Here is a 16,323-nt window from a genome sequence, read left to right on the forward strand (position 1 = left end):
TATATCATTCAGCTGACGCGCAAAAACCTCATATCTCCAAAACGGCCACTTTACCTTAACTTTCAATGGAAGTCAATGTAAAATGCTAAAAAGCCCAGGTCATTTTGGAGCATTTCTATATATAATCTTATATACAAGATTCACATTAGGGAGAAAAGTAAAAAACAGCAAACCTGGAGATATGAGGATTTTGTGCGACAGTGACTATATGTAAATATTGAACAATATTTTATGTCAAACTAAAAATGTTTTTCTCTTTGTGATCTTGTGTGTGTCTTCGCTGCTCTTGTTTTTTTAATTGAACAAGAGGCTGTGTGTGTGTGTGAAGGTGTGTGTGTGTGTGTAGGTGGTGCATTCAGTGGAATTTCTCTCCCAAACTAACAGACCCAACATTCAAAAGAGCGACAACTTTGTGTATGATTGCGACACTTTGCACAACAGCACCCAAACACACACTTACACATATTTACACACTCTAATGTACTGATGTGTGTGTGTCTGTGTGTGCACGCGCATTTGTTTGTGTGTAAATGTTATTTTGTATGAGTGTGTGTAAAGCTATTGTGCTTCAACTAATCCATCCCTAGCCTCAACCACACACACACACACACACACACACACACACACCTAACCCAACCCTAATCTTAACCTCAGCTCAACCATCAGATCAGTTTATCCTCTTATTTCCATCTTTGCGGAGGGCAGATTACAGTCCCCACAGTCCCACACAGCTTATACTGATTCAGATCGGCTCTCTATGGAAAAAACAAAGGAATAAAGTTAGTAAAGAAAGCAATCAATCACACATCATTTACATAATTAACATCATTGACAAAAGTATTGGGACGCCTGCTCTATTCCTGGTTTCTTCTTAAACAAGGGGGATTAAAAAGAGATTTTGCCAGAGTTTGGAGGAGAGCATTGCTGTGAGAATTTGTTACTTGTGTTACTTGTATTCAGCAACAAGAGCATTAGTGAGGTCAGTATGTTCGATGATGATGACCACCCCACCTCCCAGCTCCACCATCATTTCAGAGAACACAGTTCCTCCACTGCTCCACAGCTCCTCAATGCTGGGGGGCTTTATACCCCTCTAGCCCACGCCTGGCATTATTAGGCAGCATGGAGCCAATAGGGTCATGATGATGATCTGCTCCAGAGAGTCCTATTCTATTGGCAGTACTTCTTCTCTACAGGGACTAGACAAGCTGTGTGTGTGCATTTGCACATCTGTGTCAGCAAAGGATTCAATGTAATCATAATCAGAGCTTAAATGGTTCCCACTTCCAAGCAGTTGCTAGTCTGTTGTTACGTAGTCACTGAGGTACATTGCTTTTGCTAGGTGGTTGCTATGGTTTACCAGATAGTTGCCATGAGATTTAAGGAAGTTGGTAGGTAATTAATGTGATGTTGCTAGGTGGCTGCTATAGTGAATATGATGCTTTGAAATTACTAGTTGTATTTACAAAGTAGTTGCTATGGTATCTCACATGGTTGCTGTGGCATCTCAGGTGGCTCCTAGTGTGTTGCAAAGTGGGTTCTGTGGTACCCCATGTGGTTGGATTGGTGTGCATAGTGTACTGAAATCATTGTGACATAAGGGTGCACAAACATTTGTATCCCATTCATTTCTGTGGGAAGAAATTACAATACTGGCCACTTTATTAGAAACACCTACATTGTGCTTCCACTCACTGGCCACTTTCTTAGACACCCCTACCTTGTGCTTCCACTCAGTGGCCACTTTATTAGAAACCCTGACCTTGTGCTTCCACTCAGTGAAATATTGCTGATCACTGGTCTCGTTGGGCTGACCGCAGCTCCGTCCAGCTGATGTTTCTTCTGCATGCTGAAAGTAAAGGTATGTTTGAAGTTTCCAAATTTAGGTCTCCTGTTTGAAGAGCAGAGTGTGTGAGTCACACTTTCAGCCACAGGTATAAACAGCGCTGTTTGCGGTTGCTCTCTCCTGCTTGTGTCGTCGTGGTAACAGTTAGTGACCTCCCCCTTACGGTGATGATGTAGGAGGTGTGTCTTTGTGTATCCTTGTGTCTGTCTGAGCGGGTGACATTTCCATTGACCTCATTAATACCAACTAAAATGTTCACATTATAGACTGATGTCTACTTCTGTGTGTGTGTGTGTGTGTGTGTGTGTGTGTGTGTGTGTGTGTGTGTGTGTGTAGCAGCCGTGATGTGGAGTGCTTGGCTAATTCCAGTTCTCCTCCTTTCTGGAGCAGCTCGGTCCAGTCACACACACTCAGGTAAGTGTGCATACATACATTTGAGTGTGATACACACACCGAAAAACTCATAAGCCTTTGTTATTAATATTTTATTCTCATTATTCTCTATCTACTATGAATTATTAATTATTCTGCTATAAATTATTCAGTTTCCACCATGAATGATGCTTGAATCATTCAGTGTCTGTTCTTAAATATTCAGTGTCCACTACAAATTATTTAGTATCCACTATGAATTATACAGTATCCACTATGAATTATTCAGTATCCACTATGAATTATTCAGTAACTACTACAAATTATTCAGTATCCACTATGAATTATTTAGTATCCACTATGAATTATTCAGTATCTACTATGAATTATTCAGTATCCACTATGAATTATCCAGTATCCACTATGAATTATTCAGTATCCACTATGAATTATTCAGTAACTACTACAAATTATTCAGTATCCACTATGAATTATTCAATATCCACTATGAATTATTCAGTATCCACTATGAATTATTCAGTAACTACTACAAATTATTTAGTATCTACTATGAATTATTCAGTAACTACAACAAATTATCCAGTATCCACTATGAATTATACAGTATCCACTATGAATTATTCAGTATCACTATGAATTATTCAGTAACTACTACAAATTATTCAGTATCCACTATGAATTATTCAGTAACTACTACAAATTATTCAGTATCCACTATGAATTATACAGTATCCACTATGAATTATTCAGTATCCACTATGAATTATTCAGTAACTACTACAAATTATTCAGTATCCACTATGAATTATTCAGTATCCACTATGAATTATTCAGTAACTACTACAAATTATTCAGTATCCACTATGAATTATTCAGTAACTACTACAAATTATTCAGTATCTACTATGAATTATTCAGTAACTACAACAAATTATCCAGTATCCACTATGAATTATACAGTATCCACTATGAATTATTCAGTATCACTATGAATTATTCAGTAACTACTACAAATTATTCAGTATCCACTATGAATTATTCAGTAACTACTACAAATTATTCAGTATCCACTATGAATTATACAGTATCCACTATGAATTATTCAGTATCCACTATGAATTATTCAGTAACTACTACAAATTATTCAGTATCCACTATGAATTATTCAGTATCCACTATGAATTATTCAGTAACTACTACAAATTATTCAGTATCCACTATGAATTATTCAATATCCACTATGAATTATTCAGTATCCACTATGAATTATTCAATAACTACTATGAATTATTCAGTATCCACTATGAATTATACAGTATCCACTATGAATTATTCAGTAACCACTATGAATTTGTTGTTTTCTCTCGACTCCAGGTCTGTCTTGTGTAAATAACTTCATCACTAGTATCTCGTGTACATGGCAAAACACATCTCAGCTCACTGGGCAAGCCTGCAGCCTCCACGCAAAGAGAGACACTAGCAAAGGACCTAAGTGAGTAAAATACTTGTGATGAATATGTGTGTGTGTGTGTGTGTGTGTGTGTGTGTGTTTCTGTGGCATTCTTAGCAAACTTAGCAACCAGTATATTAGGTACATTAGTACTTTCCACTCACTGGCCACTTTATTAGAAACCCCTCACACATTCCATCAAATGTTTGTATTTTTCGTTCCCCTGGTGATGTTTTTTCACAGGATTTCCAGTTAATCTTTACTGTGTGTGTGTGTGTGTGTGTGTGTGTGTGTGTGTGTGTGTACTTTGCAGAATGGTACAATGTGTCCTGAAGCCGTTAGAGTTTCATTCTGATGCTCCACGAGGCTGCTTGATTGTCTTTCCTTCTCTGGTGAGCAGTAGAGGAGTTCGACTGAGTCTCAGTTAGCTCAGTGTGACCACTGAACCAAAACATCACTGCAGAACATCTAGCTTAGATGAGCAGAGGAGTGTGTGCTGCCTCAGCACTGGTTCACCAACGTCAGCTGTTTGTACCTGCAGCTGCATTCGGCCACTGGAGTGATTCTGGTTCTCTCTCTCCCCGACAGAACTTTAACTTTGGCGATATCATCTGCTTGAAGGTGGTGTGTAATGCGACCGTGGTTCTCCAACTGACAGACTACCACCCTGGCAGTAACAGTGCGCTGTCTCCCTGTTTCTCCCTTCCTCCACTCACTGGCCACTTTATTAGAAACACCTACATTGTGCTTCCACTCACTGGCCACTTTATTAGAAACACCTACCTTGTGCTTCCACTTACTGGCCACTTTATTAGAAACACCTACATTGTGCTTCCACTTACTGGCCACTTTATTAGAAACACCTACATTGTGCTTCCACTTACTGGCCACTTTATTAGAAAATCCTACATTGAGCTCCCACTCACTGGCCACTTTATTAGAAACACCTACATTGTGCTTCCACTCACTGGCCACTTTATTAGAAACACCTACATTGTGCTTCCACTCACTGGCCACTTTATTATTACGTAACGTAATACGAGTGTAGATTGATTGTGCTGTGTGTCGATTGGTTTGACTGACAGTTAAACTGGACCCGCTGGACAGGCCGAGAGTTTATAGAGGGAACATCACCTGGAATAGAGGAGCTAAACGTATCATGCAGTGTCAGTATCAGCTACAGTTCAAGCCTTTATCACACAGCTGGAAGGTCAGTGTGTGTGTGTGTGTGTGTGTGTGTGTGCTATGTGATATGAATCATATCAGTTCCCATATGAAAGTTGTAAATGTGTCATTAAATACCCATACACTATATAAGGACAAAAGTATTGGGACACCGAAATCAAGGGGATTAGATAGAGTTTCTCTTCTGCTTTTGTTGGAGTAACTGTCTCAACTGTCCAGGGTAGAAGGCTTTCCACACAGCACTGCTGTGATGATTTGATTGCATTCAGCAACAGCAATAGTGAGGTCAAGACACTGGATGATTGATCACCACCCCACCTCACCTCATGGGTGTGACTTAAAGTAGCTGAATGCGTTCATTAGAAGGGGTGTCCACAAACTTTTATCATATATTTGATTTTGACTGATGTTACATTTTAGGATGAGTTGTGTCTGATTGCCACAGTGTGTGTGTGTGTGTATATATGTGTGTAGGACATTAAACCAGTGGACGTAGACCGTGCGTTTGCTGTGCTGGACAATGACTCGTTGGTGCTGGGTCGTTGGTACGAGGCCCGGGTCAGGGTTAAGCCTGTGGATTTTGACAGCGGTCATTATCAAGGGCAGTGGAGCGACTGGAGCCCCTCTGTCAACTGGATGTCCGACATCGGCAGAGAAAAAAACACAGAAGACATTGAGACTGCACTGACTCCAGGTATCTCTCTCTCTCTCTCTCTCTCTCTCTGTAAAGATCTTTATGGAGAGGTTTTTAAGAGTGTAGCGTTGTCTTTAGCACTGTAACTATCTACTGAATAGTGTTTCTGTCCTCTCAGTGTCCTCTCAGTGTCCCCCTCAGTGTCCCCTCAATGTCCTTTGCAGCTCGGTTAGCATTTAGCCTAGCACTTTCTCACTTCCCGGGGTCTCCCTGCACTTTTGAGCTCCCCTTCTGATGTGAGAACGGCTCTAGTCTGAGAAAGGTCCGTTGGAAAACACGGAAAACGAGCTGCTCGACTAGTGTTAGCTTTTAGCATAGCGTAGATTCATGCTCGCACCCATGGCTTTCGCTTCCGAGCCCGGGTTCGAGATCCTCGTGCTTTACTGCTTTAGCATCGCTCCAGCTTTAACCAGAGCTGTGTTTTTAGAGATGTCTCTTGTCTTTTTGTGATGTTTCCTGACTGAGCTGTAACAGAGGAACTCACAGAACACTCGAACCCTCGAGGCTCTGCATGCTGATGGGGGTGTGGATTGTGATGTGTTGCTTTGTTTGAAACAGAACCGCTGTGGATCTTCATAGTGATAAGCCTCATTCTACTCATCTCAATCACCGTCTGCATTGCCCACAGATGCTGGTAAGTGTGTGTGTGAGTGTGTGTGTCTGTGTGTGTGTGTGTGTGTGTGTGTGTGTGTGTGTGATTCATGTTGTAGTGAAGCAGACAGCATGTACCTGTGCTTGTGTACAGGTGTTTTATAGCACTTAACACGACTAACAGCAGTCAAGCACTGAGGTCTTCAACTCCAGTCCTGGAGCTTCCTGAACTGTTGGTGTAACTGACTGACCACCTAAGGTCTTCACCTTCTTAATACTGTAAAAAATTCGACCTGGACCAGTATGTATTCTACGTGCTGGTTGACTAGCAAACCAGTGTTCAAAACACAACATATACTGGTTTATGCTGGTTTATACTGGAGTGGTGCTGGTTGACCAGAAACCAGTAATCAAAACACAACAAATGCTGGTTTATACTGGTGTGGTACTGGTTGACCAGTAAACCATTGTTTGAATCAACCTATACTGGTTTATACTGGCCTGGTGCTGGTTGACCAGTAAACCAGTGTTTAAAATACAACAAATGCTGGTTGATGCTGGTTTATACTGGTTTGGTGCTGGTTGACCAGCAAACCAGTGTTCAAACCCAACAAATGCTGGTTTATACTGGTCTAGTGCTGGCCTGGTGCTGGTTGACCAGTAAACCAGTGTTCAAACCCAACAAATGCTGCTTTAGCTCTGCTTGCTGTGATATTAGTCTCTCCTCTCATGGTGTCAGACTACAGACCTTATCTACTGATCAAGATTTAACCACCGGCTCTTTAAATGAGTCAGTCGGGGACTTCCTATGTAAATGAGATCCAGACGTAATTATACATCTGGATCTCATATATGTAGGAAATGAGGTCCAGATGTGTTTGAAGGACACTGTATTTGTTTGTTGTTGCTAAAGTGTGTGTTGTTTTGTGTTGCAGTATGTCAAGAGCAGGCAGGGAGCATATTCCTGACCCGTCCAAATACTTTCAGCCCCTTCTGTCCACCCATGGAGGAAACTTTCAGGTTGGTTAACTGCCGTTTACTTCCCTAACAAGGCTTTCATGAATAGCAGCAGCAGTGCAAGTGTTGGCTCCATCGCTGGGATGTTGACAGTTCAATCCCTGGTGATGCCACTGCCACAGGTCTACGTGATAGCCCCACCCACTGGTCATACAGATGTACATACACGGCAAAACCTAATTTATCAGCATATATGGGCAATATGACAATATTGTATCATATTGTGATAATGTATTTGTTGTGGTGTTGATGGGATTTGAACATATGATCTCCATTGTCTCTTATCAAGCAGGCAGTTAGACAGGCACTCCACTCTAGAGCTGTGAAGCTGGATCTGAGAAAGAAGGGAAGTAAATTTACTCAGAACTGGGTTTGTATGCAGTGTAGTTTCACAGTTCTTGACTGGAGACGGCCCTACGGCCTAACTGCTGCTGATCATCAAGTGTGAGGAGGTCATAGGTTCAAATCCCAGCAGAGGGCTCAGCACTGTCAGAAACCTCCCAGTCTGGGGAGGTCATGTGATGGGTGAGTTCTAAGCTGTAGATGGGAATAAACAGTAAATAGACTGAGGGGGCGGAGCCACAGACTTACACAGTATTTTACCCGTTTCAGCTGCAGCTCATTTACTTTGAATGTTACTCAGTGTGGACTGGAAAACAGCTCCACCTTGATATTCTTTTTTGATTTTTTAATTATTGTGATATTTACCATGAACACACTAAACAATCGCAATATCACCCCCCAACCCCAACCCCCCAAACCCTTCCCCAGTACCCCTGAGCCGGAGGCTGAAAGGCCCTGTTTCTCGTCCTGAATGGGTTTGAGGTTTTCTGTCTTTTTTTCTCTTTCGTTTTTCGTAAGTAGTACCGACCTCCTCTTGTGGTTTCTTTGCTCCTTTACGTCCTACATGGTAACGGATGTATACACACACACACACACACACACACACTTACACACACACCACAGTGATTCTGTGATATTTTATGTGGTAGTCGGGATGAAACACTTTGCTTTCTTTTCACAGAAATGAGCCTCTGTCTCTTATCATTCACCACTAACACCACACACACAGATACACACGCACACACACACACACACACACACACACACACAGATATACACACACACACACACACAGATACACACACACAGATACTCACACACACAGACACTCATATCTCATCATGTCTGTGATAGCTGGTTTAGAGATCTGCATGCAGGACCCACCACAATAGGAACCAACAGATGCCAATGTTTCTCACTCCCATTTTAAGTGTGTTCTAAGGAAGCCTTGAAGAACTCCTTCTTCTAAAGTTGTGATCATGGAATCTTAAAAACACAAATTTAAGGATAGTCTGGGGAACCCTTGAAGAACCATATTTTAAGGGTATTTTAAAAATCATGAAAAGAGCCTCGTTGTAAGGTTCTGTCAAAGAAACATTTGCTAAAGAACATTTAAAGAACCCAGATCCAGTGAAGAATCCTGTGTCAAGGGTAAAGAAACCTCTAATAAACCCTTTGTAGGGTCTTGAGGAACCCCATTAAAAAAAAACCTTGAAGAAAATGCTGATGGCTAGCTTTGAGCTGCATGGTAAGGTCAAGTGTCTTGTTTCGTCCCGATACTTCAGAAACATGCTTGCTAGACCATCACCAAAACCATGAAGTGTGGGATATGGCCGTAGCTCTTAGCTCGTTACCTTTACAGTGCACTATTCAGTGCGCAATGTTAGAGAAATGAGACACACTCTAATACATGATACCTCTTAATACACTATAATATAATAGGGTTGTGTTTTTTGGCACTGGCTAAACTTTGATCAGGCGAGGTCCTTATGCTGTTCCTTTCCTTTTCTAGACTGATTAGAGGGGACTGCCGGACTACAGTGCAAGCCTAGTGCACCTAAATTGGAGGTGTTCCAAATACCTTCCACATTTACCTCTGCTATTTGTCTCCACAGAAATGGCTGGGCCCTCAGCACACCACCCACTCCCTCCTCACCCCTCGGTCGTGTGACTGTGAAATCTCCCCTGTGGAGGTTTCAGGCGTTTTGGACAGCACTCTGGTTGACAAGATGTTGCATTTCCACACCAATCTCACGTCGTCCTTCCAACAAACCAGCGGCGACAGCCAGTCCTCATCTGGCTTCTCCAACATGGGCTACTTCTACAGCGAAACTCAGCCAGGCTCTTTGAACTTGGAGACCTGCTCAGTGTACTTCACCTACCATCCTGAAGAGGGCAGCGGCGACGAGCTTCAATCAACATCCTCCTACGAACGCCTGCAGTGCCAAGAGCAGGAACCCGGAGAGCCCTCGAGCCCTGACTCTGGCTTTGGCATGGAAGGAGAAGGGGAAGAAGAAGACGCCGATGAAGAAGAACAAGAAAAAGAATCAATGGACGACGAAGAGAAGGACAAAAAGTGCAGTGTGGTCAATGTCCAGCATTTTGTCTCGTTTGTTCTGTCCTTACCAGAAAGTTCAAGGGCGATCGAGTCCACAACTGCCACCCAGGTCCCGCTGAGCTTCACCCAGCTGCCGGAGCTCTTGCCCTGGCCTGAGGCGGAAGTAGAAGAAGATGGGGTTGGTATTGGTAACTCCTCCGAGCCTCCAGAGGGTGCTGTGGGTAGACCCTCGTCTATGGTGGTGCAGCCATGCAGCAGTGGTTACTTAACCCTGAAAGAGATGCAAAAATACAGCAACAAATCCATCTGAGCTGAAAAGTCACTTTACACAGTTTTCCCACTTAGCCCATAAGCTAGAAGGCTAACGTAGCTAACAAGCAATGGAAGCTTATGTGTCTTCTCATTTTTTTGATCGATTTTTTTACAGGACTGAAAACATGGATGTGGACGGATCAATTCAGTTTTATTGCTAACTATGCTAACTCCTCTAGTTGACGTTAGCTATGTCCAGAAACAGCTGAAATATATATTTTGACAAACGTTCGGCCACAGTGTTCACTAACCGTCCTTTTTGCGTACCACCATAGTTGTCACCTAAAAACCCTGCCCTAATTTTAGCGAAAGAGCTTTTTGGTGTTAGCATATCGAATATAATTCCTGTGTCGAGGTGGCTGCAGTGGTTTTCTCGCTCTAAGTTTGCAGTGGTTTTGGACACTGGTAGACCGCACCACACCATGAAATAGATGCTGTTGTTTTCTTTTCGGCAAAGCTGTGACATACATGTGTATGTATCACCATCGGCAAAAGGTGATCAGCTGATTAGCTGATTAGCGTACACACACTTCCATTACTTGTTAACTACATTAGCCTAGCAGCTCCAGCAGAAACCACTGAAAACGTCTATGGTCAGGACCACAGCCTAAAATTAAAACAGACCTTGTTGGTTCACATATCTGCTCATATTCAGTGCGATTCATCTTATCATGTTTAAAAGACTAGGTTCTTCTTTCTCAGTGATCTACCCTGCTGAACAATCCAGCTTAAGACCAGCTTAGGTCAGTTTGGTCATGCTAGTACACCAGCTAAATAATTAACCTAAAAAAAAAGGCCTGGTCAACCAACATTACCAGTCTGAGCTGACCAGGCTGATTTTCTCAGCAAGGTAAGGACTTTAGCTAGCCCCTGAAATGTCTTTTAATTGTAGAGATGCAAAAAAAAACCCAAACAAAATAATAAATAATCAAATAAAATAAATAAAACATCATCCCAACCCCCATCTATCATTCAGGGGAAATGTTTAGCTAACTAGGGAACGTATATGTGTTGAATATTGCTGTTATTATTTTTTATGCACTGAAAACTGGAGGTGAACATTCCAGAGATGAGTCTTTGGAAATCATCACTAACAGATGTGTTGATGATGATCACATGTAATGTTTTTTTTTTCTTTGCTTTCTGACAGTCTGGAGTGTGTAGGCCACATAGGTGACCAGGGGGAGTTGGGGGGAGGGTTTGGGGGGTCCTGGTTCAGGCTGCTAATAGGACCATGCAACTGATTTAGCGATAAATCAGAGATTGGGCAGGTTATTCACCTACTGAAGGAACTGATTATATAAGAGCTGCTTGTAATGGTGTGGGTTTAAAACTCAGGGTTTTAGGGCTTCAGAGATTTAAGAAAATTCTCTGATTCTGTTTGAGCTAAAGGATGAACTGAACTCAGGTTTGACTAAATGATGAAGGTGGGCGAGTGACGGGCAGCTTCATCTACCAACAGCATTACTGTAGTCGACATGCTTTACTGCCTTTACTTTATAGCATTAAGCCATCATAGCCAAGTAGCGAAAGGCCAGAGTGACTGAAGGGAATACTAATTAACGACGCGTTGCAGGTTCAATGCTACATCTTTGCCTGTTTTTGTAGTAGCATGATTTAATGGACAGTCAGACTTTTTCTGTATAACATAATTTTACTGTACAGTACACAGTATTTTTACTGATGTAATATGTAAACATTGTTCGAAACATTCATATGGAAAAGGTAGCAAATAAATGTTGAATTTATTGCCTTTACATTGTCATATAAGAGACACCCTGCCCCTTTCCTCTTTAGCCCCGCCCATTCTCTGAAGTTATTGAGAGTACTTCAACTCATAATTCTTCTTGATTGGGCAGCCAATCAGAACAAAGCTCATTTACGTATACCTGTCTTAGTAGAAAAAGCAGTTTGTTGAAATCTTTGCCATGAAAACAGAACAGAGGTTTTTAAAGTAAAACGTTTGTAAAATGTTGGTTTTAATCATTGTGACTAATTATTGTTTCGTTGAAATCCTTTTCAATGAGTTTAACGGCTAAATTATGTTTGCACACAGCTAAATGTTACTTACAGTGACATTACTCACAGTGACATTACTTACAGTGACATTACTTACAGTGACGTTACTGTGACATTACTTACAGTGACATTACTCACAGTGACGTTACAGTGACATTACTTACAGTGACATTACTCACAGTGACGTTACAGTGACATTACTTACAGTGACGTTACAGTGACATTACTTACAGTGCCGTTACTTACAGTGACATTACTCACAGTGACGTTACAGTGACATTACTTACAGTGACATTACTTACAGTGACATTACTCACAGTGACGTTACAGTGACATTACTTACAGTGACATTATTTACAGTGACATTACTTACAGTGACGTTACAGTGACATTACTTACAGTGACATTACAGTGACATTACTTACAGTGACATTATTTACAGTGCCGTTACAGTGGCATTACTCACAGTGACATTACTTACAGTGACGTTACAGTGACATTACTCACAGTGACATTACTTACAGTGACATTACTTACAGTGACGTTACAGTGACATTACTTACAGTGACATTACAGTGACATTACTCACAGTGACATTACTTACAGTGACATTACTTACAGTGCCATTACAGTGACATTACTCACAGTGCCGTTACAGTGACATTACTTACAGTGCCATTACTTACAGTGCCATTACAGTGACATTACTTAGTGCCGTTACAGTGACATTACTTACAGTGACATTACTTACAGTGACATTACTCACAGTGCTGTTACAGTGCCGTTACTTACAGTGACATTACTTACAGTGACATTACTCACAGTGCCGTTACAGTGACATTACTTACAGTGGGGAAGAAGATAGATAGTAGTCACGTAAAAAAAATTATTTGGTTATTATATGGTTATTTGTGGTACATAAACCTACAAACGTGTGTAAAAAATTCATCACGTTAAAATGTCACTACGAGACATCCCTACAAAAATATGTCTGCTCTATATTTCACCGCTTCAATTTTGCCTTTTTGGCATAATGTGACATTTTTTCACTTTAACATGAATCTGACTGTTGTTCTTTATCAAAAAGTCCAGGATGAATGGACCAATAGAAATGCTCCAAAACCACAAGGGGATGAAATCTTTATACATTGACTTCCGCTAAAAGTTAAGAAGTTTGTTTTTGTTTTTGGTTTGCTAAGAAAGACACTGCAGAGCATTACTTAATTTGTTAATGCCCACTGGTCCAACTTTACGGGGGCGAGGGTTGGTTTAGTATGATCAAAGTCTTTGTTTTTGAGGTTTTTGCTAAAAACTACCTAACATCGTAACCCCCCGCCACCCTCACTGACCCGCTCAACATATCTAACATTAGACGATGTATTTCTGTCATTTATCGAAAAATGTATAACATTAGCTACTACTGTCTTTTTATGATATTAATCAGTTTGTTTTTGAAATGTTTCCTCCTGTTTAACGACTTTACCTTCTCCTGTCGACTTTGTCTGAAATAAAACTGAAAATAAACAGATTTCAGGGCTCTGTGAAGGTTGTGTTCGCAAGACTAGCTTGTGGTCAAGTGTATGTGTGGTGGTTGTGTGTGTGTGTATGTGTGTGTATGTCTGTGTATGTGTGTATGTAGGTATGTGTATGCATGTTCACATGTTGATGGGCTGAGGTGTGAGTGTGTTTGTGTGTTTTCCTTCAGTAGTGTGTGGTCTGACATTTATATGTGCCAAGCAGCTTCCGTTTAGAGAGAGAGAGAGAGAGAGAGAGAGAGAGAGAGAGAGTGAGGGAGGGGGAGAGAGAGAGGGGGGGAGAGAGAGAGAAAGAGAGAGAGAGAGAGAGAGAGAGAGAGAGAGAGAGAGAGAGAGAGAGAGAGAGAGAGAGATGAAAAGAGAGGTGAGACAGGGACCCATTTAAAGAAAGGCCATATTTAGTACGTGTGTGTAGGTGGGAGGTAGAGGAACATAAAGATAACTAGTTTCTATAAAATTTGTTTTCAGATCTGTGTTTGTTTTTAATATAAAACAATAAAAGAAAATGGAAAAGTGAAGATAGACAGACAGACGGACACACAGAGAGACATATAGATGTATGTAAGTAGATAGGTAGTTAGGTAAATTGGTAGATATGGTAGGTATATAGGTAAGTAGGTAGCATGGTAGCTATATTGGTAGGTACTTAAATAGGTTTGTAAGTAGGTTGGTAGGTGGTTAGGTTGATAGGTGGGTTAGTAGATTGGAAGGTATATAGGTTTAAAGGTAAGTAGGTGGGTAGGTAGATAGACAGGTAAGTAAGTAGGAAGGTATGTGGATATGTAGGTAGGTATATAGGTGACTAGGTAGGCTGTTAGACACATGACTAGATAGTTCAATTTGTAAAGATGTAGGTGGTTAGGTAGATAAATAAGTAAGTAGGTAGGCAGATATGTATTTATATAACTAGGTTTAAGTTAGATAGCTGGAGAGATAAATAGATAGATAGATAGATAGATAGATAGATAGATAGATAGGTATGTATGTATATGTGTAAGTAGGTAAGTAGGTAGTATATGAGTAGGTAGGTAGTTAGGTAAATTGGTAGATATGGTAAGTATATAGGTAAGCAGGTAGCATGGTAGCTACATTGGTAGGTACTTGAATAGGTTTGTAAGTAGGTAGGAAGGTAAGTATGTTCATAGGTAGGTAAGGAGATTTGAAGGTTGGTATATAGGTAAGTAGGTGGGTAGATAGATAGACATGTAAGTAAGTAAGACGTATGTAGATATGTAGGTAGGTGGGTATATAGGTGAGTAGGTAGGCTGGTAGGCACATGACTGGATAGTTCAATTTGTAAATATGTAGGTGGTTAGGTAGATAAGTAAGTAGGTAGGTAGGTTGGCAATTTTGTATTTCTGTACATACATACAGACAAACACACAGGCAGACAGAAAGAACAATAGATAGATAGATAGATAGATAGATAGATAGATAGATAGATGGATAGATATATAGATAGATAGATGGATAGATATATAGATAGATAGATAGATAGTAGTTAGGTAAAATGGTAGATATGGTAGGTATATAGGTACGCAGGTAGCATGGTAGGTACATTGGTAGGTACTTAAATAGGTTTGCACATAGGTTGGTAGGTAGTTATAGGTATAGATATAGGTATATAGGTGAGTAGGTGGGTAGATTGATAGACAGGTAAGTAAGTAGGAAGGTATGTAGATATGTAGGTAGGTATATAGATGAGTATGTAAAGATGTAGGTGGTTAGGTAGATAAATAAGTAGGTAGGTAGGTTGGCAGTTATGTATGTCTATACATAGGTATTTAAATATGTAGTTAAGTACATAGGTAGGTGGAGAGTTGGATACATAGGTAGATTAGTAGGTATATATATTGGTATATGGTAGGTATATTGGTAGGTTGGTAGGTGAATAAAAGAAAGACGATATGAAGAAAGAAGGCAGACAGACAGAAATATAGACAGACAGACAGGCAGATGTTTGCTAGTACTATAATCAACAGTACAGTTCTACAAATTTTTAATTGAGAACATGGAACTGAGTAAATGAAACGAGTTGCTGTGCTGGACGGTTCAGACTCAAACCTGAACCTAGAACACACGAGGAGCACTGGACTGTCTGCTTCCCTCCACTAGGAGGCAGAATAAATCATTTGAATCATTGAAAGTTTGCTTTCCAGTCGTGTTCCTCAGGACCCTCAGATGAAAAATCTGACCAAGTTTCAGTTCCTGTAAAAACAACGTACAGTTTACTTTCAACATTTACGTCAAGTGGTTCAACACACCTGTGCTGAGTAGCTTCATACACGACTACCAGAACGGGTTCGGGATACTACTGAAAGGCTTTATTTAAGTTTGTTTGACACCGTACGACAAGTAATGAAATAATAGTTAGTTTAATTGGCCTTATGTGACGTTGCGTTTACAAGCACCAGTCAGTGGGCCAGATTTGAGTGTATCTGAAACGGTGGTGTTTTTGCTGTGCCATTATCACCATCTGAATATATATAAAATATATAATTTCTATTTGTATTTTTTTTTACAATTAATACCAGAAGCTACTATTTGACCCCATCTGTTTCTCCTCTAAATGACCACCCAGCACTTTAATAATGACTGACCTTCCTGGGGAAGCGGTCTGATGGCAGGTACTGCAGAATTAAACAGAGCTGAGTTCTCTCCCATAACCACCACTGACCCCCACCCGCTTTACAGTCCCTGCAGTGTGAAAGCAATAAACAATAAGGATAAAAACCAAGGAGAGAATGTGTGAAATATGAAACAGCAATAATAGAGTGCATTTAAAGTATAAACACAGAGGAAATTACTGAAAAGTAGGAGTAGTTTCTCCTGAGCGTTGATAGATAAATATCCTGAGAGAGCCTGAAACTCCTGACCTCC

General features: G+C 40.7%; 1 protein-coding gene across 1 annotated transcript; it reads left to right on the forward strand.

Moving 5' to 3' along the window:
- Positions 1-2,186: 2,186 nt before the first annotated feature.
- On the forward strand, positions 2,187-13,428 carry il2rb (interleukin 2 receptor, beta). The gene is made up of 9 exons (XM_072675114.1): positions 2,187-2,260; positions 3,614-3,731; positions 4,003-4,081; positions 4,278-4,368; positions 4,775-4,899; positions 5,349-5,568; positions 6,127-6,202; positions 7,095-7,179; positions 9,135-13,428. The coding sequence occupies exons 1-9, from the start codon at positions 2,191-2,193 to the stop codon at positions 9,885-9,887; spliced, it is 1,617 nt and encodes a 538-aa protein (XP_072531215.1). The 5' UTR covers positions 2,187-2,190; the 3' UTR covers positions 9,888-13,428.
- The last annotated feature ends 2,895 nt before the right edge of the window (positions 13,429-16,323 follow it).

The sequence above is a fragment of the Salminus brasiliensis genome, chromosome 3 (genome assembly GCF_030463535.1).
Source record: "Salminus brasiliensis chromosome 3, fSalBra1.hap2, whole genome shotgun sequence".
NCBI classification, from domain to species: domain Eukaryota; kingdom Metazoa; phylum Chordata; class Actinopteri; order Characiformes; family Bryconidae; genus Salminus; species Salminus brasiliensis.

Bases quoted from the DNA above. Each gene is read 5' to 3' on its own strand.
- il2rb (XM_072675114.1), top strand. From the start codon at position 2,191: ATGTGGAGTGCTTGGCTAATTCCAGTTCTCCTCCTTTCTGGAGCAGCT. The intron at 3,732-4,002 runs GTGAGTAAAATA...TGTACTTTGCAG, and splicing joins GACACTAGCAAAGGACCTAA to AATGGTACAATGTGTCCTGA. The intron at 7,180-9,134 runs GTTGGTTAACTG...TTGTCTCCACAG, and splicing joins CCCATGGAGGAAACTTTCAG to AAATGGCTGGGCCCTCAGCA.